Raw genomic sequence first — 22,500 nt, forward strand, 5'->3', positions numbered from 1 at the left:
GGCTTTAACCCCGACGACTCTGCCTGATGGAACAACAAACAAAACATGTGTTTCAGATAAGTGTGCCCCCCCCCCCCCCCCCCCCCCGCCCGCCTCCCTGAAGCTCGTTAGTGAATTATTTGGACAGAGAGGAGCAGAGGAAGTTGCTGCTATTTTCTGCTCCTACTGGTGAAAGGGGAGTAGAGGAGCTGGACCTGTTCTCCACCAGCCGCTCTCAGACGTTACAAGATAATAAATAGTAAAAAGTTCTGGTCGGGCCTATGTAACCGGACACTCCGTGGACTCTGAGACCTCATCGTTCATTGGCTTCCAGCACAGGAATGCCACTCTGGTTCCCCTGACCTTCATCGGAGTCTTTCTCTGGTTGATCGTATATCTCCTCCGCTTGTGTTTGTTTAACTTTCTCAGAACCGTGGAAACGCTCGTGCATCGTTCGCCGCGATGACAGCAGCCTTTTCTCCCACTCACTGTCTGCGTTTGCTCTCCTGCGGGGTGTCAGGCTGTAACGTCAGCTGGTTCTGGGTCCGTCTTGTTGTGTTTTCTCCCCCCACCACTCCCGTTCGCCTGCTACCACTGAAGCCATCACACAACTAGACGTGCTGTGGCTCAGAAAAAAGTCATCGAATTAAAAGAAAGTGAACTCACTCTCTGAGGTAAGTGTACGATCCCAGTGAGTCACTAAAGTTTTGGCCTCCGATTCCACGCTGGTGGACGTCTCTTGTGAGTCACTGCAGCAGACGGGATGGAGCTGCATTCTCTGTGACACATGCTTCTCCTGGACGTCTCTTATTCTGTTGACCTTCTGACCCTAATCAACCAAAATACACCAAACCACAAACACAAATCTGAAAAGTCTGCTGCAGACGGCTCGTCTGTGTCCTGACGCCACTGAATGTTTGACAACGGTCTGTGGGGAAGAAAAGGGGTGTTTCTCAGCTGGATTTGTTCCTTTTTAAGGTTGCACGATGTTTTTGCAAACCCAATGTGAGGCCAGTTGTGCGTCAGATGTGTGAGTGAGTGAAGCTGTGGAGATGTGCACCTGTGCCATGACCCCTCTGTGCTTTATTTGTGGTTACAGCAGGCTGATGCTGGCGGCAGGGACCTCCCACTACTACACCCCCAGCACTGGAAAATGACCAGAAGGAAAACGTGGACTTTACTCCTCTGTGACACACAACAAGTCAGCCAGCGGGATATGTTCCGTCCTATTCCGAGGAAAATCAAAGGCATAAATCTAGACGTGCTGAGGAAAGATTCACTCCCCATGAAGCATTTATTTAACCTTTAACTGATGTTTTAGTTATAACACTTAGTTATAACACATACTTACATGCTTATGAGAGCATGATTCATCTTCTGGCTAACCTCTTATTAATGCAGTTTACTCATCAGCACAGGTGACTAAAACCCAGACAAGCTGCTGCTTTTCAGAGGGTTCTCCTTCTCCAAATAGATTATTAGACAAACAGTAGATGAGTAACCGGCTCTGGATATTTCACTGATGGTGTGCTGCCCCCCAGTGGTCAGAAAACAGAACATTAGATGGAAATGGCAGACAACAAAAAGCTGATTTTGCTAAAAGAGAAAGTAAACTGTTACTCTTGAGGTTGCAGATAAACTATAAGAAGACTCGTGGGGTCCTGCCAGAGGTGACAGCGTAGAGTGCAATCGTGACAGGAAGTGCACAGAGAGAGTGTAGCAGAGAGAAGTGTAGGGTAGGGGAGAGGATGCAGAGCCTTCAGGAGTCTCTGGAAGAAAACACAAGGATGCCATTGTTCTGGTAGTGCTAATCCAGCTCTGCAGCATAAATTATTCTACATCATTAAGAATATGTTATTACAGGATGTGTGTGTGTGTGTGTGTGTGTGTGTGTGTGTGTGTGTGTGTGTGTGTGTGTGTGTGTGTGTGTGTGTGTGTGTGTGTTTCGGTCAAACTGTACCTGTAAGTGATTTATTTATTTGTTTGTTTATTATGTCATCACACTATTTAACTGTTTAATTATCACTGTTTGTTTTTTGCGACTCTGGAGTCACGAGGATAAACGTGAAGAAAGCAAAAGGGTTTTGCGACCTTTGCGACAGTCGGAATACGACAGTGTGAAGAAGATGGCGGAGGTGGCTAGTGGTGCAGAGCTACTCAAGGAGAAGGCAAATAAGTACTTCAAAGGTAATTCACATAAGTTGTCAAGCCAGTAGGTTATTCTAGACGTTTACACCAAACCTCCTCAGTACAGCAAAGTCCGCAGCGGGATTTGCCCTCGGTTTACGGTGAACGGAGCCGGTCTCAAATGTCACGCAAAGCTAATGAAAACAGTAAACTCCATTCATTCCGTCTGCGGCTAGCTTCCGATGCTACTTTAGCGGAGAAACACGCTGTCAGTGGCTCACACTCAGTGTCTCTGAAAGGCTAACGAGCCCGGACAGGTCGTGCGTTAGACACCAGCTTGAATCCGGCCGTGGCCGCAGGTTGGTTCTCCAGCTGTAGGTCGGGATGAACGCACAGGTCCTGGAATCTGCTGTTAGCCTGCGGAGCTGTTCCTACTTCACCCAACACGCAGTCGGTGGAAGCATGGCTCCTCCTAAACGTTCACATTTTAACCGGTTCACCTAGAATGAGCCAGCTTTTAGTCTGACAGTTCATGTTGGCGAAAGACCAGTTTTATGTTCACGATTTTCTAACTTCATAATTTACAAACGGAAAGACTTGATCACGTGATTTATGTTAAAGGCTGCTTTTAATCTCTCTGGGGTGGTCCAACATCAGATTTTTGCAAGAGGCTTTGCAAAGTTAATTTTGAATAATTTGGAAGTTATTACAGTACTCAGACGCACGTGATTTGTTTCATATTTACATATATATATATATATATATATATATATATATATATGTGTATAAATATTAGTATATATATATATATATATATATATATATATATATGTGTATAAATATTAGTATATGTATGTGTATATATATTAGTATATGTATATATATACTAATATATATATATTATGTGTGTGTGTGTGTATTACATATATATATGTATTACATATAATGTATGTATATATATGTATGTGTATATATATTAGTATATGTATATATATATACTAATATATATATTATGTGTGTGTGTGTATATATATTGAATTGAAATACCTCATAGAAGTTTTTTTGCCGTAGTCTTTTTTTTTTTTTTACCAAATTCCAAACCGACTGTTCGTTCGCTGATGTCATATTTCTTTTCAGATAAGGACTACGAAAATGCCATCAAGTACTACACAGAGGCTCTGGATCTCAACCCACAAAATGCCATCTACTACAGCAACCGGAGCCTGGCGTACCTCCGCACGGAGTGCTACGGTTACGCCCTCGCAGACGCTACGAAGGCCCTGGAGGTGGACAAAAACTACATAAAGGGGTATTACCGCCGCGCCACCTCCAATATGGCTCTGGGCAAATTTAAAGCTGCGCTTAAGGACTATGAAACGGTGAGAAGTCAGACATCTGCGTCTGAACCTGGTTTGGTAAAAGTTTGACTAGAGCAACAAAAGTGGCTCTAGATGACTCTATTAACGGCATTCACAGAAATCCTAGCTGATGGTTTACCTGTGTCCTTTTCCTGTCCTGATGACAGGTAGTAAAGGTCCGACCAAACGACAAGGATGCAAGGATGAAGTATCAGGAATGCAATAAGATTGTGAAGCAGAAAGCCTTCGAGAGAGCCATCGCCAGTGATGAGAAGAAGAAGTCTGTGGTTGACTCCCTGGACATAGAAAGCATGAGTAGGTTTATTCAGCACTGGAGCTATAACGTAAAACCTGCTTGTGTCTTATGAGAAAACCACAGTTAACCAAATTTAATTTGCAGCAATCGAAGACGACTATGTTGGCCCCAAACTGGAGGATGGAAAGGTCACGGTGCAGTTCATGAAGGATCTGATGGATTGGTTCAAAGACCAGAAGAAGCTGCACAGAAAGTGTGCTTACCAGGTAATCGGGTTTGCTCATGTCGTTCTCCACGCTTCTCCATGCCTGCTGCTGATTTTTATTTTTGTTTTCTGCTCAGATTTTAGTTCAAGTTAAAGACGTCCTTTCAAAGCTACAGAGTCTCGTTGAAATCACGCTGAAAGAGGTAAGAGCGTTGTTCAGGATACCCGCGGGTCCTTTTAAAAGTCTTAAATTAGCTTAAATACAGTTTCCAAAGGTCTTAAATGACCAAAAACCCAATAAACAAGATTATTTTATCATCTTAGGTGTGTTCTTGCTGTGTCGTATCTCTAATTCCATGCTGTAGTTCTTTTTTAAAACACAGAGCAGTTTTTGTTTACCTCTTTTCCCGCTACGTTTCTGTGTTTTTAAAAAAGATTCTTTTATTTCTATAAAAATTTCGTGAATTTCTAGTTAGCCTTCAGCATTTTTTGTGTGCGATGTTGGCGTAAGCGGAACCGTACACGTTCAGTTGGTTGTGAAAGGGGGCCATTTTTAGATGAGCACATTAGCTGGTTAAGCTAGCGGGAGCTTGCGCCATGGGGAAGTGCAAGTTTAATGGTAAATTGATGGCTAATCCCACGTTAGCGACGTGGTTAGCACCGGTTCCAGGTAATAGCTGGAAATTATAGCTTAAATTTAATTAAAAAAAATAGCTTAAATTTGGTCAAAGTGGCCTTAAAAAAGGCTCATTTTTAGGTGAGCACATTAGCTGGTTAAGCTAGCGGGAGCTCGCGCCATGGGGAAGTGCAAGTTTAATGCTAACTGGATGGCTAATCCCACGTTAGCGACGAGGTTAGCACCGGTTCCAGGTAATAGCTGGAAATTATAGCTTAAATTTAATTTAAAAAATAGCTTAAATTTGGTCAAAGTGGCCTTAAAAAAGGCTCATTTTTAGGTGAGCACATTAGCTGGTTAAGCTAGCGGGAGCTCGCGCCATGGGGAAGTGCAAGTTTAATGCTAACTGGATGGCTAATCCCACGTTAGCGACGTGGTTAGCACCGGTTCCAGGTAATAGCTGGAAATTATAGCTTAAATTTAATTTAAAAAATAGCTTAAATTTGGTCAAAGTGGCCGTAAAAAAGGCTCATTTTTAGATGAGCACATTAGCTGGTTAAGCTAGCGGGAGCTTACGCCATGGGGAAGTGCAAGTTTAATGGTAACTGGATGGCTAATCCCACGTTAGCGACGTGGTTAGCACCGGTTCTAGGCAATAGCTGGAAATTAAAGCTTAAATTTAATTTAAAAAATAGCTTAAATTTGGTCAAAGTGGCCTTAAAAAAGGTCTTAAAAAGTCTTAAATGTGGCTCCCTTAAACCTGCAGACCCCCTGGGCGGAAGGTCGGCTAACTGAAGTTCAGAAGGAACAACATTTTATGATTTTTAATGTTCTTTTACTGTTCAGAACCAGTTTAAGCCGCCCTGTTTTTTATCCCCACAGACAGAAAAAATAACGGTTTGTGGCGACACCCACGGGCAGTTCTACGACCTCCTCAACATCTTTGAGCTGAACGGCTTACCCTCCGAGACAAACCCCTACGTATCCTTTCCTCTGCTCGTTTCCTGTTGGGGTTTAAACCCGCAGCTCTGGTGTTTTTGTTCTTAACCCCAACTTTCAGCTCTTCAACGGTGACTTTGTGGACCGCGGTTCTTTCTCTGTCGAGGTCATCCTCACCCTCTTCGGCTTCAAGCTGCTTTACCCCGACAACTTCCATTTGCTCCGAGGTGAGAACACTCCGGCGGCGGCACGTTGAGTCGCAGACTCCGTCCATCTAAAGTGTGAGCGTGCGTTTTTAATCTCCTGTAGGGAACCACGAGACGGACAACATGAACCAGATGTACGGATTTGAGGGGGAGGTCAAAGCCAAGTACACGGCCCAGATGTTCCAGCTGTTCAGCGAGGTGTTCCAGTGGCTTCCCCTGGCTCAGTGCATCAACAACAAAGTACTGGTAAGGTTCAGCTAAGCCTCAAGCCTGGGAGGTCTGTGCGTTGTACCGGTCCCAGTGGAGAGCTGGCCGCTGAAACAGAAACCCGAGTTTCTCAGGGTTCTCCAGAAGACAGGTTCTTGTCACATGCTCGGTTATACAGGACCGGTCCGTTCATAACGATTTCTAGGAGAAGCCGTGGTGCTGGGGGTGTGGAGTTTGGTGGCAGCCGTGCTTTATGTGGATGATGTGGTCCTCCTAGCTTCATCAGGCTCTGACCTTCAGCTCTTGCTGGGGAGGTTTGTGGCCGAGTGTGAAGCGACTGGCATGAGGATCAGCACCTCCAAATCTGAGACCATGGTTCTCAACCGGAAAAGGGTGGCTTGAAAACTCCGGGTCGGGAGAGAGGTCCTACCTCAAGTGGAGGAGTTCAGGTATCTCGAGGTCTTGTTCACGAGTGAGGGTAGGAGGGAGGATTGCGGCAGCATCTGCAGTGATTCGGACGCTGAACCGGTCTGTCGTGGTGAAGAGGGAGCTAAGCCGGAAAGCCAGGCTCTCATTTACCGGTCGATCTACCGCCCAGTCCTCACCTATGGTCACGAGCTCTGGGTAATGACCGAAAGAACAAGATGGCGGATGCAAGCGGCCGAAATGAGTTTCTTCCGCGGCGTGGCCGGGCTCAGCCTTAGAGAGCGGGTGAGGAGCTCGGACATTCGGGAGAGACTCAGAGTAGAGCCGCTGCTCCTCCATATAGAGAGGAGTCAGGTCAGGTGGTTTGGGCATCTTGTTAGGACTCCTCCCCAGGGAGGTGTTTCAGGCATGTCCTGCCGGCAGGAGGCCCCCTGGTCCACCCAGGACACGTTGGAGAAAGCACATCTCCGAGCTGGTCCAGGAACGCCTCGGGGTCCCACCGGAGGAGCTGCTGGAGGTGGGAGGGAAGAGGACGGTCTGGATCTCCCTCGTTGGGATGCTGCCCCCGCGACTCGGATAGGCGGAAGAACACGATGCTCAGTTATACCAGTACAACCTGAAGTGACCTGTAACTCTGAGCCCACATTCAACACAACTAGCACACACACACATATAAAAAAAAGTTTTGCTTCCGCGCGTCTCCCGTTAGAGCGCGGGGGGGTCGTAGCCGTGGCGCAGCGTCACGCTTGAGCCTGTGTGGGTGTAGCTCTGGAGGACCGTTTGGGTGTCTCTGCAGGAGCTGCTGCCCGAAAACTGGCCGATGATTAATTTAAAACGGGATCTAAAGCATAAATGTTTTCCCTTCATGCTGTTAAGAAGTTCGTAATACATCACGTCTTGTTTTGAGAGCAGATGATCCCGTTCTGTAGCCAGGAGAGCATCCTGTGTGTGGCCTGAAGAGCAGCATCCTTCTGCTACACGTCAGCAGCTGCTCGCCCTGCTTCAGGCTTCCTCGCATTCATACGTTCATGTGTTACAACGTTTTAGTCCGCTTAATAACGCTTCACCTCCACACACTGAAGGAGGTTTTCTCTTCAACTTAAAACCTTTAAAGTCCTAAACAGGTAAAAAGTGAGACTTTTCTTTACATCATAGACAGGCTAAGCCACGCCCATCTCCATCCGGACCACGGGTCCCGTACTGCCATAGAGATGAACGAGTCTACGAGCTGATACGTTCATTTCTGTTTGCTGCGTGCCGTGGATTTAACGTAGCTTATTTTATACAGGTGGCAAATGTTGTTTTAGGTTTGGTGTGAGGAGACGTAGAGGACTACTGACGCTCATCTCACCGAATCCACGTCGTCAGACCAGACATGGAGGAGGAGGAGTTTTGTTTTCCAGCTTTGAATTCTTCTTCCAGGATGACAGAAAGGGTTAAAGGTGGAGAAAACCACCATAAATCTGGTTGTGTGGTCAGTAGCAGCCACGCCGGGGAGGAGAGGCTCTGCTGTGATGTCACAAATGACACGTCTGATCTGTAGTCTTGTTTTACAAGCTAATAAAGCTTAAATTATGTGATGGGCGTGGTCAAAACTCACATAATTACAACATGTGTGATTCAGGACGTGAGGCAAGGAGGGGGAGGAGTCTCGGGCTCCCTGTTTGACCACATTAGTGGAAAATGCTGGACTTGACGTGGTTTGGTGTTGAACTAATGTGATCGTTGGTCTCAGGTTATGCACGGGGGGCTTTTCAGTGAAGACGGCGTCACCTTAGACGACCTCAGGAAGATCGATCGGAACAGACAACCTCCGGACTCGGGTCAGACTGCATCGGGGTTATTCAGTTCACTTACACAGAGGAGGAGGAGCTTCATGTCACACCTGTTCTGCTGTGTGTTTCAGGTCCCATGTGTGACCTGCTCTGGTCAGACCCACAGCCTCAGGTCAGTTCCCGCCCACGACCAAGTGGGAACCACCTGTTCTGTCGTAAATAGTCACAATCATTCTGTTTTCCCGTCTGGAGTAGAACGGCCGCTCAATCAGCAAGAGAGGAGTGAGCTGCCAGTTCGGACCTGACGTGACGGAGCGCTTCCTGGAGCAGAACAAGCTGGACTACATCGTCAGAAGTCATGAAGTCAAAGCTGAGGGCTACGAGGTCACCCACTCAGGGAAGTGCATCACCGTGTTCTCAGCACCCAACTACTGGTACGTTACCATGGTTACTAGCCCTGTGATGGACGTTGTGGCTCTTAAATCCCGTCTTTAGGCAGCTCGCTTCACCCGTATGCTTCCTGTTTTCCTCCAGTGATCAGATGGGAAACAAAGGAGCTTACATCCATCTCAGGGGATCCGACCTCAAGCCAGAGTTCCACCAGTTCACTGCTGTGGTCAGTACCTCAGCTGTTTTTGTTCAGGAACGGTTTCCAACGGTAAAACATAAAGTTGTTGGAGAACTCACCACCACCAGCGTAACTGACCGTTTAGTTGGCCGTAAGGTCGGGGGGGGATCCCTGCAACTGTTTCTAATATGTCTCCTTTTCTCTCACAGCCTCATCCGGATGTCAAGCCCATGGCATACGCCAACACGCTAATGCAGCTGGGGATGATGTAGAGGCGATGATCCACAACCATCCACACCATGTTGGTCCCACCGGTGCTCGGACGCACCCTCGTTCGTCCTTAGCCGACGGGATTCCTCCCCCAGACCGACGTTGTCTCGCTGATGTAGTTCTGATGGGAGGACCCTCACCCGTTCATCTGCCTGCTCGCGTGTGCCATCACTGAGTTTTAGACCCGCCTCCTTTCAGCTGCTTGAGCCTTTTTTTATTTGATTTGCTCAGCAGATGACTTCAAATAGCAGGTTTGTACCAAAGATCCGTAAAAAATCAACGATTGTTCAATTTTAGCAAGTTACACAGTAAACTGGATTAAGGCGCCGCCTGTTCGTCCGTGTTTCCGACCTGCACCATGCCAGCTAACTTATCATAACAAATCTGAAGAAATGTGGAACAAGAGGTGCTCTGGGTGAATTCGTAAAGGTGCTGTTTGCCATTAGTGATGTGTTTCTGCTGGTAGCGTTGGGTTTGTCCTGCTGCCATGCTTCCTGCTGGGGAAGGTACCGTCGCTCCATGTTTCCATCCCGTCTCATCGCCGTGCCGCCCACTCGGCGGCTCCTGCACAGTCCAGCCCTTCGAACCCGCTAGCGAGCACTGATGGCACTCGAGTCTTCAACACAGACCCACACCTGCCCCCCCTCTGTGAACTCCTCCGTCACACAGTCCTGTCTTGAAACGCACAGCTGCATTGTTCAACGGCCCTCGACTTTTTAGATGAGTAAATACACACGTGTGTATGTATATATACTGTATCATTTAAAGAGTGTGTATTGTTTGGAAAAAACGATTGAATAAAAAATCAGGTCAGTGATTTTAGAAACAAGCAGGTTTTTGATTGTTTTGCTGTTATTTTTAAATCACTACATTTTGTTTTCTGTTCTGAAATCTGCTGCCAACAGAAGGAGTGAGGTACAGCAGTAGATGCTGATGCTGAGAGAGCGTCTGCTCACTGATCTTACTCTGCATTACAGCAGTTCAGTTTGCCTGTATGCTTCACGTCTCTGAACACATCCCAATATCCAACTTGTAAAACCATTCCCTGGGTCCTTAAAGGTGCTTCAAATTCTTTAAAACGAGTTAATTACAATGTGGTATTTTCATGGGTTTTATCACGGTAACTTCCATCCATCCAGTCATATTTCTCTGCTCATCCAGAGGCCGGAGGTGCCTCTGGCTGCCATCTTGGATGGGTTCCCTGTTACTCGCGGTGCTGAGGGATGTTTCCACCCCCCAAAAAATAATTATTACGCTTTTTCTCTAAATCAGATATGTGGCATGGCAGTTAACGTATACACATATTAAAATATAAATTCCCAACAGGTAGGCTAGAAGAATTCCACATGATCGGTTTCCAGTTCCAGGCTGCAAAGAAAACGGACATCGGTGGTGCGGTGGCTAGTTAGGTTTGCAGAGGGAGGGACCCATCCAATATGGCGGCTACGATCTCCAGCTCTCAATTGGACGTCTACCATATATATGACATTGCTGTGCTGTACGCATGCGCAATGCAAAGCTACTTGTGACAGTTGTCTTTACTTCTATGTCTATGGTGACAACGCAACTCCGCACTCGTTGGCTAAAACGCGCGGGTCCTCACCGTCGATGGTCCTCACACATGCAGCAGTCGCGCGCATTTGACGTCACGCGTGTCAGCAGCTGATGGGTTTCGTCACTACGCGCCAGCATCTGACAACACGCAGGAGTTGGAGCAGAGTAATCGCTAGGAGGACTTGGGTTTCACCTTGTGATGAACCCGGCGGGTTAGGGGCGGCCGAACCGGACCAGAGATGCCGAAGTACTGCTCGGTCCCGAACTGCAGGAGCGACGGCAGCGACGGGAGGAGCTTTTACAAGTAAGGGACGCGGCGGCGGCGTGGCCGCGGACGCGTGTGAGCAGGTCTAGATCCGGAGAGCTCGCCGGTAGAAACCTGCACCCACCTGTGCTCAGGTGGAGTTTATCGCCATTAGTGTGAATCGTTCTCACGTGAAAAGGTTCATGTTTACGCGAAACGGACTCATTTAAACAGGATTTACCCCTAAAGCAAGAGCAAAAGAAGAGAATGGCACCAAAGCGGATATAATCCAACAGATGTGTGAAACTGGGATTATCAGCTAAAGGAAACTCTGAGATATGGTCTAAAATGTCAGATTACTGATAAGTCAGAATTTACAATCAGCTCAATTCAAAGATACTTTATTGATCCCAGAGGGAAATTAGAGTTTCAGTACACACAATTCTGAGATCAGAAACATAAAAGAACATCATGAACTTAACGAGAGAAGGACTCGTCTGTTTAATAACGAACACACGAACTGAAACAAAAGATGAAAATGATCCTGAAGATGTCACAAGAAGCTGAATCCAAACATTAAAGGAACGTTTTTGTTTGCCATTACAGAAACACGAGGCGTTAAAATGTGATGGTCCAATAAATTCTTATAAACGTGTAACTCAATAAAAACTCATCAATCACATGTTTGAGATGAAAACAAAACTTTAAAATTATCAAGAACAAACAACTAAACGTTGCTCGTTTAAGGATTTAAATCCTTTAAATGTAAACGTTAAGATTAGAAAGCTTTCAGACAAACTAACATCAGAAATCTGGTGGTCAATAAACACGTAATAAACTTCAGGTCAGAAACACTAAGATGACGCTTAAGATCAGAAAACTTCAACCAACATCGAGACAGAAACTTTAATTCAGTTCAAAGATACTTTATTAATCCCAGAGGGAAATTAGAGGTTCAGTACACACACTTCTGAGATCAGACATACCTACATAGACACACGACAAGAATCGGTGACTGTGGTCATTCGCGACACGAGTCGCGCTACCGTAATAGATCAAGAGGGTTCATATGAGGATAGAGTCAAGGTGGAGGGAAAAACGGCACTTCAGAGTTATCGTCCACAGGGAGGGCAGCTGTGCTATGCAAATAAAACACCTCAGACAGAAATGCAACAGACTTCAGACATTACACAACATAAGTGTCCACTAGGTGGGGAGGTAGGGTTGGGACTCTCCTCACTTCAGTGCATGCAGCCGCATGGAGCAGTGCTTATCACCTCCGTTTGGACAGGGGAGGGATACGGTTCCACGGCCTTCACCGGTCGCAGTCCTGCCCAGGCTGGGATAGGGAGAAAGGGTTTCCATAGCGACGGCAGCATTCCACATTTCTTCTGAGGGGGGAGTTTACATTTCAGCCTCACAGGCTCAAGGGCACCAGATTCAGATAAGAATTGTTTTGGGGACAGAGATAATTTCCTCTCTGCCTTAGTGTTCTGTTGGTCTCCAACCCCTCGAGATCCAATAATGGCGTAATTAATCTATCCCAATCCGTGCTGATCCGTCAACTCGCTCCTTGATGGAATCCACCTTCTGTGCCAGAGCCTGAATCTCAGCCAAAGTTCCAAGCTTACGACTCACCTCGACAATTATATGAGTTTGTGTGTTCACAGCGCGGTGTAATCCATCCCTGAGCTCCGGGATTGAGCCAATATTCCTCGAAATCTCGTTAATTTTCCAGTAAGTCAAGTAACCTTTGAACATCTTAGGTGTGTTCTTGCTGTGTCGTATCTCTAACTCCATGCTGTAGTTCTTTTTTAAAACACAGAAACAGTTTTGTTACCTGTTTTGTCGCTACGTTTCGTCTGCGGCTGCAAACTTCCTCAGGCTGACGCTGATGGTGGCGTCACTTCCTTCTGCGTTTATACGCGGGCAGCAGAGGACGTTTTCGCCCTCTGCTGCCCGCTCTCCCCTCTCCCGACAATGCAGTCCCATGCGCGGTCCAACGTGTAAAAGTCCAGGTAACCGCTCAGGCCAAACAGCAGGAATTCCAACACCAAAACGACGAATATCCAGACGTCTTCAGAATCCTCTACTGACAGCTGAGAGGCAGATCAGGTTCCACTGATTCCAGGAGTCCATGATGTACCCAGCTGGCTCTGTCCCAGAGGGGCATCCGGGAGCCCCTTCTCCCGTTCTCATCGTGGAAAAAATGTTGTCAGTCGCGTTGAGAGACCAACTGACCAGGTCCATTTTAATAATCTCCAGTTTCCAGAAAAAAATGCAGAAGTGCCGTCCACAGGCAGACAGGACAGAGAGCCTTGGGAAGGAGAATTAATTAAGAGATTCAATTTTAAACATTTTAAGATGAAAACATGTGAAAATAAACAGATTTAAAAAATAAACAGTTTTCTGTTTTTCTACCAAAGTTCAAAATAACTTTTCCTAGTATTTAGTCCAAGTTATGTCATCTTCGTTCTTGCTAAAACGTCAGCATTTACAGGTAAAGCATCAAGCTGCACACACCCCTGAACACCTGTTTCCTATTACCATTTATAGAAAGTGACGCTCAGATGGAAACGCGATGAGTGGACGGCGTCTGAGTTCGTCACCTGATCTCATCTGATGCTTCGGTCTGATGGAGGCGAGTTTTCGTGGTCTGAACTCCAGGACATGTGACCCGTTCATCACGTCTGTGTTTCAGGTTCCCGCTGCAGGACCCGGTCCGGCTCCAGCAGTGGCTCAGGAACATGGGACGGGAGAACTGGACCCCGTCTCGACACCAGTACATCTGCCACGAGCACTTCTCACCGTCATGCTTCAGGGTCCGCTGGGGGATCCGATACCTGGAGAGTGATGCTGTTCCCACAGTTTTCCAAGAGAGCCAGGTGAGACAACAATAAGACGTAAACAGTCTGAATTTAGAGCTACGCTAATAATTCTGTTGCTGCCGTTTCCCATAAAACACAGAAAGGTTTGATTTACATAAAAACCGATTTCTGATTTGAATTATTGACCCTTTATAGTGCCAGTGGCCATGTTTGACCCCTTTAATCTGGATTTGTAGCTTAAGCCTTAAAGGCATTCTAGAACATTCTTTTACAATAGCATATTTTGGGGGGGGGGGGGGGGTTGCATCGTGTCTCAGTTACTAACTGAGTTACGAGATCATAAAAGTAACTAATTACCAAGAAAAATAACTACTTAGTTACTTTTTTCATTAAAGCATGCAAGAATGACTACAATAGTGAAATATAAATGACTGGAACATAGTAAAATGTTTTTTATAAACCTGAATAATTTAAATAAATAAGCACTTAACAGGAGGAACTACTAACAGGAACATTACACTTATCTAGACTATTAAAAGGTCATTGTGTGATATTTAACAAGAACCAAATCAGCTAACATTTAAAATTACAAATAGAAACACCTGTAAAGGTTCCTGAGCCTTTAAATGGTCTCTCAGTCTAGTTAAATTACAGAAATGAATGTAATTTTGCACAGCATTCAAATTTTTCCAGCTTCACATAATTGTGTGTTTTAGCAGCATTTCTGTTGCTGCTAATCTAGTAACGGTTAAATAAATAAATAAATAAAACCTTTAAAATGACACTAGAAGAGGCACGAGCCTGATGGAGGACTTACATTTACTAACGTGGGTCAGACCCAACCACAGAAGAGCTGAAGCTGGGTGGTAAACACACACAGGTAGTTCTGATAACACCTGAGCTCCATGTCGTCTGAGACTGATGCATCAGTGTTACAGCGGGACTAAAGACATGATCAGGAACAGGTTACAGCTGGATGATCTAGGAAGGTAGAAGATCAGGACGTCTGAGCGGTGAACAGGTGAGCGGACCTTCGGGACGTCCCGCTGTCACGCTAAGAAGGGCACGGCTGCAGATCCACACCTGCAGCCGTAGATATTCATCACGTCTTCCTCGTTCTTCACGGCCGTGAGGCTCTTGGATGAAAACATCTGCCTCTTTAGCTCCTGATCAGCTGATGACAGCTTCAACACACCGCGCTGCTTAACGCACGCATTTCCTTATCAGTAACAGAAACGACGTTTTGATAAAAGAAGACGGTAATTAATTAGTTTGCTCGTTACTGAAAGAAATATATTTTTTTAACGCGGTTATTTTAAACGGTGTTATTCCCATCACTGCTCTGTTGTGTCTACAGCAGCAGCGACTGAGACCGTGAGGGTCTCCGCCCACCCGGCCAATCATCATCGTGTTTGTAAGTGTGTTACCGACACCTCTCTCTCCCTGGCTGCAGCTGAAGTGTGGCGGTCAGAAAGCCTCACACTGTTGCTCAACGTTCGACAAGCACATAGTAACGCACAACCTTCCGTCCCCAGTAACGGTAACGGCGTTGCAACGGCGGGAAAAGTAATTAATTATTCCGTTACCTCAAAAAGAACGCCGTTATACTTAAACAGCGTTACTCCCAACACTGGTCTAGCGTTAGCACTAGCTTGGTCTAGCGTTAGCACTAGCTTGGTCTAGCGTTAGCAGTAGCGTTGTCCTGTGGTTATCATTACCCCAAACAATTGAATATTGGTGACGTTGAAGTGGGTTCAGAACCTGCTTAACTTGAGCTTGTGTCTGAGCGTATGACGTGTTAAATCAGCTTTTCTCTGAATGAACTGTTTCTCAGCACCATTGTAACTAGAGGTCGACCGATATCGGTATTTCCATCGCCGATACTAATGCCGATATGTAGAGATCAATGTCAGCCGACAGCTTTTTATGGACCAATTTTGATGGCGGATATCTGGACGTTTTCCACCTTGTTTACTAAAAAGGTAAATGTGGTTTTAAATTCTGGAGGACTCTCGTAGCTCACCTCCGTTTTGCTTCTGCGACATTTCAGATTCTCTCTGGTGTGTTTTCTAGAAACGGAAAGCCGCGGATCACAGCGAGAGGAAGCCAAAGCGCCTCAGAGATCACAGGAATCAGAACTTTTCCGATCCCAGTGACGGGACCGTGACCTTCAAACCCGTAGAGATCCAAGGCGCGTTGCACACGGTTCACCTGTATGAGTTTGCAGTCGACCAACAAGCAGAAATGGGTTTACTGGAGCCGAGTGGCCTGGGAGAACCGGACTGTTCCGTCCAGACGGACCTGGACTCACTGCAACCTTCCTACCAGACAGATGATCCAAGTAACAACATGGAGAGCGTGGAGGTGGTGGTAATGTCTGAATGTCCTGCTGGAGATCAGGATGACGAGCTTGTCCACGCCATTTTAAACCAGGGCAGCACGCTGGTTCTGAAGGAGTCCATCCAAGATGTCTCCTGCTCCGCTGAAGACCTCTCACAAGTCCACGAAGGTCAAGAGGTCATTGCTTACTTTGAGACGATGCCAGACGTTTTTCCCAGCGAAACCTCATCCCAGCTGGCCTTCTCCCCGGACACGGTGCTGTCACCAGCTCTGAGCTCCAAGCCCATATCCTCCACTCTGCCCATCGTCTCCAAGCACATCCCACCCTCATCGCTGGTCCTCACCCTGGAGAGGCTGGACACGGAGGGGGAGGATGAGGAGGAGGGGGGCGAAGGCACGTCGGAGGTGGAGGACAACGAGCAGCAGGACCAGCAGTTGGAGGAGCACCGGTGAGATTCTTGGTTTCATCTCCTAGATGTTAGCAGTAGGGCTGGGCATCGACCGGTCACTGGAACTGGAGAACGTGTCCAGTTTCTACCAGACTCGCTGAAACGTTTTCATTCTGATTTCTAGTTTAAATACCTGGTCTGCCAACCAGAAGAAGAAGCCACTGAATACCAACGAAGAAGAGTTTGCCGCTAGTGTTTGCGTTAGCGTGCAATCATGGAAAATGTGCAGAGGTGTTCTAAAGTGTGGCTCCACTCACTTAAAAAGTTCAGGCCAAGACCCGCGGTTAGCTGCATCATTTTACACGTGTAGGTTTTTAGACTCCGCCCCTTGAAAAACTGATTCGAGAATTGCTCGGACCCTGAATCGGAATTGTTCAAATCCAAGCGATGCCCACCCCTAGCTCAGAACCATCCACGTGGAACCTTTTAGATGTTCTCATCTGGTTTTGTTCAGCTACCATAAGAACAGTCTGAGTAAGGAGCAGCTGGAGGCGATCGTAGCCGGCCTGCAGAAGAAGGTGAAGGTTCTGCAGCAGCGACACCGCCGGCACCTGGAGAAGCTTCTGGGGCTGGAGAACACGGTGAGCCAGCTGCGCCAGAGCAACCTGCTGAACGAGGAGCGCCTGCAGCTGCTGGAGAGGGTACGAGGCTCTAGCATCATACGGTCCTGTGGTGTGAAGTTTCCGTTCCTCACTTCCTGTCTTCCCTCCCCTCAGGCGTACATACAGACCAGTACAGCTGCTCCAGATGCTGGTGAGACTGTTGCCATCATCTACGAGGAGGACAACGCCGCGTACTTCTACACGCCAGCCAGCGACGCAGGAGCGATGGGTGTAGAAAACGCATGACTGCGCTTCCTGTGTGTGTTTGTGCCAAATAACCAGCAAAATAAAAAGATGTCCTTAAATCAGAACGTGTGGGTGAGACGAGGCCGTGCGTCGCTCCATCTGCTCTGATCTTTGCACAAATCTTAGAAAAGGGAGGATTAGGAATGTTATTTAGATTTTTCTCACTGCTTTCCTCCAACTTCTCTTTTGCATAAATTATTGTTTATATTAATGTGAAAATCATTAAAGAAAACTTTCATGAACTTTGACTTTTGTCTTCTCGTGAATCCGCTGATCCGCAGCCATGAGTTTGCAGCTCCTCGTCCTGCGGCGGCGGCTGGCACAAAGCAAGTGTCAACAGGGAGGGAACGCCCTGCTTGGGAACAAATCCCATGCAGGTTTGCTTCCCAGAAGTTGAAACTCCAGTTTCTAAGAATTATTGAGCAAACCACAGACTGGTAATTTGACTCTCCAACCGGGAGAAACGGATCTGAGCACAGAACAAACTAAAGTTGAAGGAATTCTTCAAATTATTCAGTAAAAATATTTGATTTGAAGAAAATTCACTAAAATATCTTTACAAAAATCAAACAGCGACTCAGATTTACAACATTTTTTTGAATAACTAAACCTTTTTAGTTTTGGGACCATGTTGTAAAAAAGACTTATTTTTGTTGTGTACCTGCAGCTTGTGCGTCACGTTCTGTCCACTAGGTGGCGGTAGCAACCACAGCTTGACCTGAAGGTGCTCAGCAAACACACACGGTCAGGTTAGTAAATATGGAGAACAAAAACTCGGAGATCCAACAGACTGAATCACATTCATTACAAGATCCTCCTCAAAAACATCTATAAATCCATTATAAATTAAAATAAAATTATCTTAACACTAGACAGGAAAGTCTGGGTTTAATGCCAGGCCCTTTCATTTTTCACTTTTTGATTAAAATATCCTGAAAATGATCATGAGTTTTTAGGATTCTATGATTTACGGCACTTTCCCATAATGCATTTCCAGTTTGTAATGGTAAATAAAGTTTATTTGCAGCTGTGTGTTGCAACCCATCCAACAGTCAGTTAATCGGTAACAGGTGAGCCCCTCAGAGCTGGTTAACACTGCAAGGCCAGAGGAGCAGTTAAATCGGGGAAAAAACTGGGTCAGCCAAAGTTCATCGAAAAATAAACAAAAAGATTCTGGGAATTCAGAGAAATCCCAGTCCGTGAAGGTCTGGCTTTGTATGAAAGCTCATCTGCAGACTTCAGAGCAGCTGGACTCTCGAAAGTAGCACAAATTCCCCCTGCGACACCTGATTAATAAGCTGATCATGAAAAGCTTAATTATACATAAAAAGCATCAATTTTTCTTTCATTTCTGGATGTAGATGGTATATTTTGCTCTGTTTAAATTACAATAAAATCAGTAAGCTATCATCAAACCGCTTGAGACCTTAAAGCCTCCAGATGGAGCATCAGGATTAGTACCTTCGTCAGAAACCTGCTATATCCAGTCCTATACATGTCTGCTGCCTTCTAGTGGAGGAGCTACAGGTGGAGAGGGGTTCATTTAATTATTTCTATCATAGAATTACAGAAAAATAAACATATTATTATAGAGCTGCTATATTAACAGTAGTAGTTTTTAAAAATATGTAATGATTAATTTTTCAGGCTTGAATGCATCACTTGTGTATGAGTGTCAGTTAAAAGTGTGCGTGGGTCTGATGCTCATTAATTATTCAGAATTTTAGGCTTTTAATACACTTAAACAGAAGAGTGAGAAAAACATTCACCCCCCTCAGAGTTGTCATGAGTGTAAACTAGATCATTTAAACCAAAAACATGTTTTGGTACCAGGCTGTAAACATGTTTATTTCTGCTGTGAAATTGGTATTTTTAACATGGGAGTCAATAGCTGCGTTTTCATGTGCCTAATTTCCTCAATCCGATTGAAATCTTGGTTGATCGGAATTTCCGAATCTCTGTTCACATGGACACGAACTGAAATGATCCGATCATGCCGTGCGTACATATGCACCAAGCATTTAATCCGATTAAATAGGTTGAGCATGCGCAGAGTTGCCTTTCACGAAAGAAAAATTGTAAACAAACGCCATGAAACGAAAAGAAAAATGAAAAAACAGAAATAACTATTCTTCCTGCTTTCCTGATCCATTTATTCAATTTAATATTTTTATTTAGCTCATAGAAGTTACGTTTTCTTCAGTGAATAACTGCAGATATATGCTTTGCTGCATTTTATTGTTGATTAAAATAAGGGAGGGTTATGTCTGCCTCTTGATCAGCTGGTCCGCAGGTCTGAATTGACAGCTGTTGCGCTGCGCTGCGGCACAGAGCGGGGGTGGGGGGGTTAGCCTCATGTTTTATTACTGAGCTCTGTTGTGGCTTATTATTAATAACATGTGACGATCAGCTGAAACTGTTGAGAAAAATCTGTTCAAACAAAATAACAGAAGATGTTCAGAAAGTTTAGAAGCCTGTGTTTATCATTAACGAACCGCATCTCAGGTCATCTGCGTTTACGTGCTTTTAACGAACACGGACTTTACTGTCGTCCAGAGTATTTAACCGATGACGTTTTCCTACCCAACATCAGCCTCCAATCAGGTCTGTAAAACCCAGATTATCCTGTGATCTTTACAAGCGTGTCTCCATCACCTGCTGCAGAAGCTGCTGTGTTCAAAGCTGACAGAAACGGGGATCCGTGCGCTGCAACCCCCACGATAAACCTGCGTATTTCCAGTAAAGATTTGAACATCTTTGTCGAATGATTTGTGCAATAATCAGATTTTTATTTTACTTCCACAAAATGCAAGTTCTGAATTAAATATTACTGAAACGGGACGGCTTGTTGTCGGATTTAAAAGCCGCCGCTTGTTAATTACACCGTCATTTTTGAAGTCAGGCAGTCCAAATGACAGCGGAGAGGCCCGCTGGCTGTTGCACACATGCGCAGTGGGCATTGTTTTACCCCAACAATCCGAATGGCTGTGCACATGCACGTCAATCGGAATGAAGAACGGAATAAACCACCTCTCTCAATCGGATTGAAATTTCAATCCGATCGGGCCGAATCGGATCAGAATATTCTGATTGACATGTTTACATGCAGAATTTTCAATCTGAATGGGCATTCAATCCGATTAAATATGCGCATGTAAACGTGGCTAATGAGGATTTGCTCGCTTCTGACACCAGCCCCTAGTGGATGAGGGTGGAACTGCAATTTGGTACTTCCGGTTGTGGGGGCTTGGTAAGAACCATCGACGGTAAGAACAGAGTAAGATGACACCCTGTGGTCAAACGTGGTTCCTGCAAGCTGCCTCTCCCGTTCCGTGGCTGTTGCCAGTTACGGACCAGCACCAGAAGATTCTAGAAAACCAGCAAAACGACTCATCCACTGTAAGTTGATAAGCAGATAAACACATTGTCATATCTGGTGTTAGCACTATTTGGTGTTTTATGGTAGGGAGCACATACTACACTTATTACGGTAATAAGCCACCTGGCTGCTAGTAGCTAGATGTTAGCTTGCAATTATTTCTCTGAATGACTATTTTAAGGAAGTAAAATGCCACGTTTGATTCATTATTGACGTCACACACACATTCCACTGTTGTTGGTGATTGAAAAAGTAGCTTGAGATATTTTAGAGCTGACCAATTACATCTAATTCACTGTTAGCATTGTTAGCTCAACATTAGCCTGCTTCACTTGATATTAGAGTAAAACAAAAGGATGCCGTGGCTTCTTAAGAGTACAAGGAATAACCTTTGGTTCGTTCTAGTTACAGGCTTTGGGTCTTTACACAGCTTTGGAGCTTTTTCCCAAACGTAGGTCAGTTAAAATGTCAGCGCTGCAGCGTTAGCTCGCAGGAGACATGGCAACCTCACTCACTGATGGTAAACAGCATAGATACATATCTGTGGTGGGTAAACAATAGCTACATCCCTTCTTCCTTTATGTTGAAAGGGGAGCAACTGAAAAGCCCTCAGCCGGCTGAGAATGAAATCTGTCCCAGTAGATCCTTCCTAACAACATGATGGAGACATTAGACAGAGCATCCACGGGTACTTAAGTCTGAAATTAGCTTTTCCAAACGTAAGGCCTTAAAAATCCTTAAAAATTACAAATAATTCTTAAATACAGTTTCCAAATGTCTTAAATGACCAAAGACCCAATAAACAAGATTCTTTTATTTCTATAAAATTTTTGTGAATTTCTAGTTAGTCTTCAGCAATTTTTGTGCATGACATTGCCGTAAGCGGAACCGTACACATTCAGTTGGTTGTGAAAGGGGGCTATTTTTAGATGAGCACATTAGCTGGTTAAGCTAGTGGGAGCTTGCGCCGTGGGGAAGTGCAAGTTTAATGGTAAATGGATGGCTAATCCCACGTTCGCGGCGTGGTTAGCACCGGTTCTAGGCAATAGCTGGAAATTATAGCTTAAATTTAATTTGAAAAATAGCTTAAATTTGGTCAAAATGGCCTTAAAAAAGGTCTTAAAAAGTCTTAAATGTGGCTCCCTTAAACCTGCAGACACCCTGTTAGACTACTTTGGGACTGTTTCACTGTTGAAACTTTACTTTATTCTTACACACTTCACCTTTACATGATTGAATCTAATAAATTACAAAAGTAATTTATTGATATTTTTTAGAGAATCTGAAGACGTTTTTTGTGCTAAGGTATTTAAAGACGAGTCCACGTTAACCTTTTGAAAGAGCCTAAATTATTAATAAATAATATAATTAAACCCAGAATCCCATTTTTTTCTGAATCCTTTGGTTAAAGAACAAAAATCACTTTAATGTCAGATTTTGATTACTTTGCTCGCTTGTTTCAAACTTCCTGTTTTAGTTTTATTTCACAACATGTCCAGTGACTCACGTCAAACTGGTGCTGGTTCAGGGAACGTGTGACGGACCTGATGAGACATTCTTCTCTCTGATCTGATGAAAGTCTTACAGGAATGTGAGGGAGGGCCTTTATCAGCCTCCACATCAGCTCTTATCCACCTCACTGCTCAGATGTGACCAGAGCCTGACATTCCTCTCCATCAACTCACGGCCTTTTACTCAAATGTTATCATGACATTTTACCAACGAACTGCTGTCAGATAAGGTTTTGTAGTATAAATATACTGGTATATATTTTAGTATAAATATACTTTAAGCAGTAGGTGACTTCACAACAGTTGTGTGGAGTAGTTTCCACTCGAGCAGTCAGTGTCCTACCTGCAGCAGACAACGGTCTGACTGACCTCAGGACAAACCAAGGCCCCATAATTCAGGTCTGGATACCAAGCA

General features: G+C 45.2%; 2 protein-coding genes across 3 annotated transcripts; both read left to right on the top strand.

Moving 5' to 3' along the window:
* The first annotated feature begins 1,498 nt into the window (after positions 1-1,498).
* ppp5c (protein phosphatase 5, catalytic subunit) lies at positions 1,499-9,145 on the top strand. Its single transcript, XM_015950744.3, has 14 exons — positions 1,499-1,780; positions 2,030-2,166; positions 3,244-3,485; positions 3,632-3,779; positions 3,865-3,986; positions 4,063-4,128; positions 5,424-5,522; positions 5,602-5,707; positions 5,790-5,932; positions 8,055-8,142; positions 8,226-8,266; positions 8,350-8,528; positions 8,629-8,710; positions 8,872-9,145. The coding sequence occupies exons 1-14, from the start codon at positions 1,728-1,730 to the stop codon at positions 8,932-8,934; spliced, it is 1,569 nt and encodes a 522-aa protein (XP_015806230.1). The 5' UTR covers positions 1,499-1,727; the 3' UTR covers positions 8,935-9,145.
* Positions 9,146-10,591: 1,446 nt separating this feature from the next.
* On the top strand, positions 10,592-17,437 carry LOC107379819 (THAP domain-containing protein 5). 2 transcript variants are annotated; one of them, XM_015950745.3, is made up of 5 exons: positions 10,592-10,790; positions 13,432-13,615; positions 15,632-16,347; positions 16,802-16,988; positions 17,064-17,437. In XM_015950745.3, the coding sequence occupies exons 1-5, from the start codon at positions 10,726-10,728 to the stop codon at positions 17,193-17,195; spliced, it is 1,284 nt and encodes a 427-aa protein (XP_015806231.1). In that variant the 5' UTR covers positions 10,592-10,725; the 3' UTR covers positions 17,196-17,437. The 2 variants fall into 2 exon arrangements, with proteins under 2 accessions (XP_015806231.1, XP_015806232.1); XM_015950746.3 differs by lacking the exons at positions 10,592-10,790; positions 13,432-13,615 and adding an exon at positions 15,212-15,540.
* Positions 17,438-22,500: the final 5,063 nt, after the last annotated feature.

Source organism: Nothobranchius furzeri, chromosome 13, assembly GCF_043380555.1.
Source record: "Nothobranchius furzeri strain GRZ-AD chromosome 13, NfurGRZ-RIMD1, whole genome shotgun sequence".
Lineage (NCBI taxonomy): Eukaryota > Metazoa > Chordata > Actinopteri > Cyprinodontiformes > Nothobranchiidae > Nothobranchius > Nothobranchius furzeri.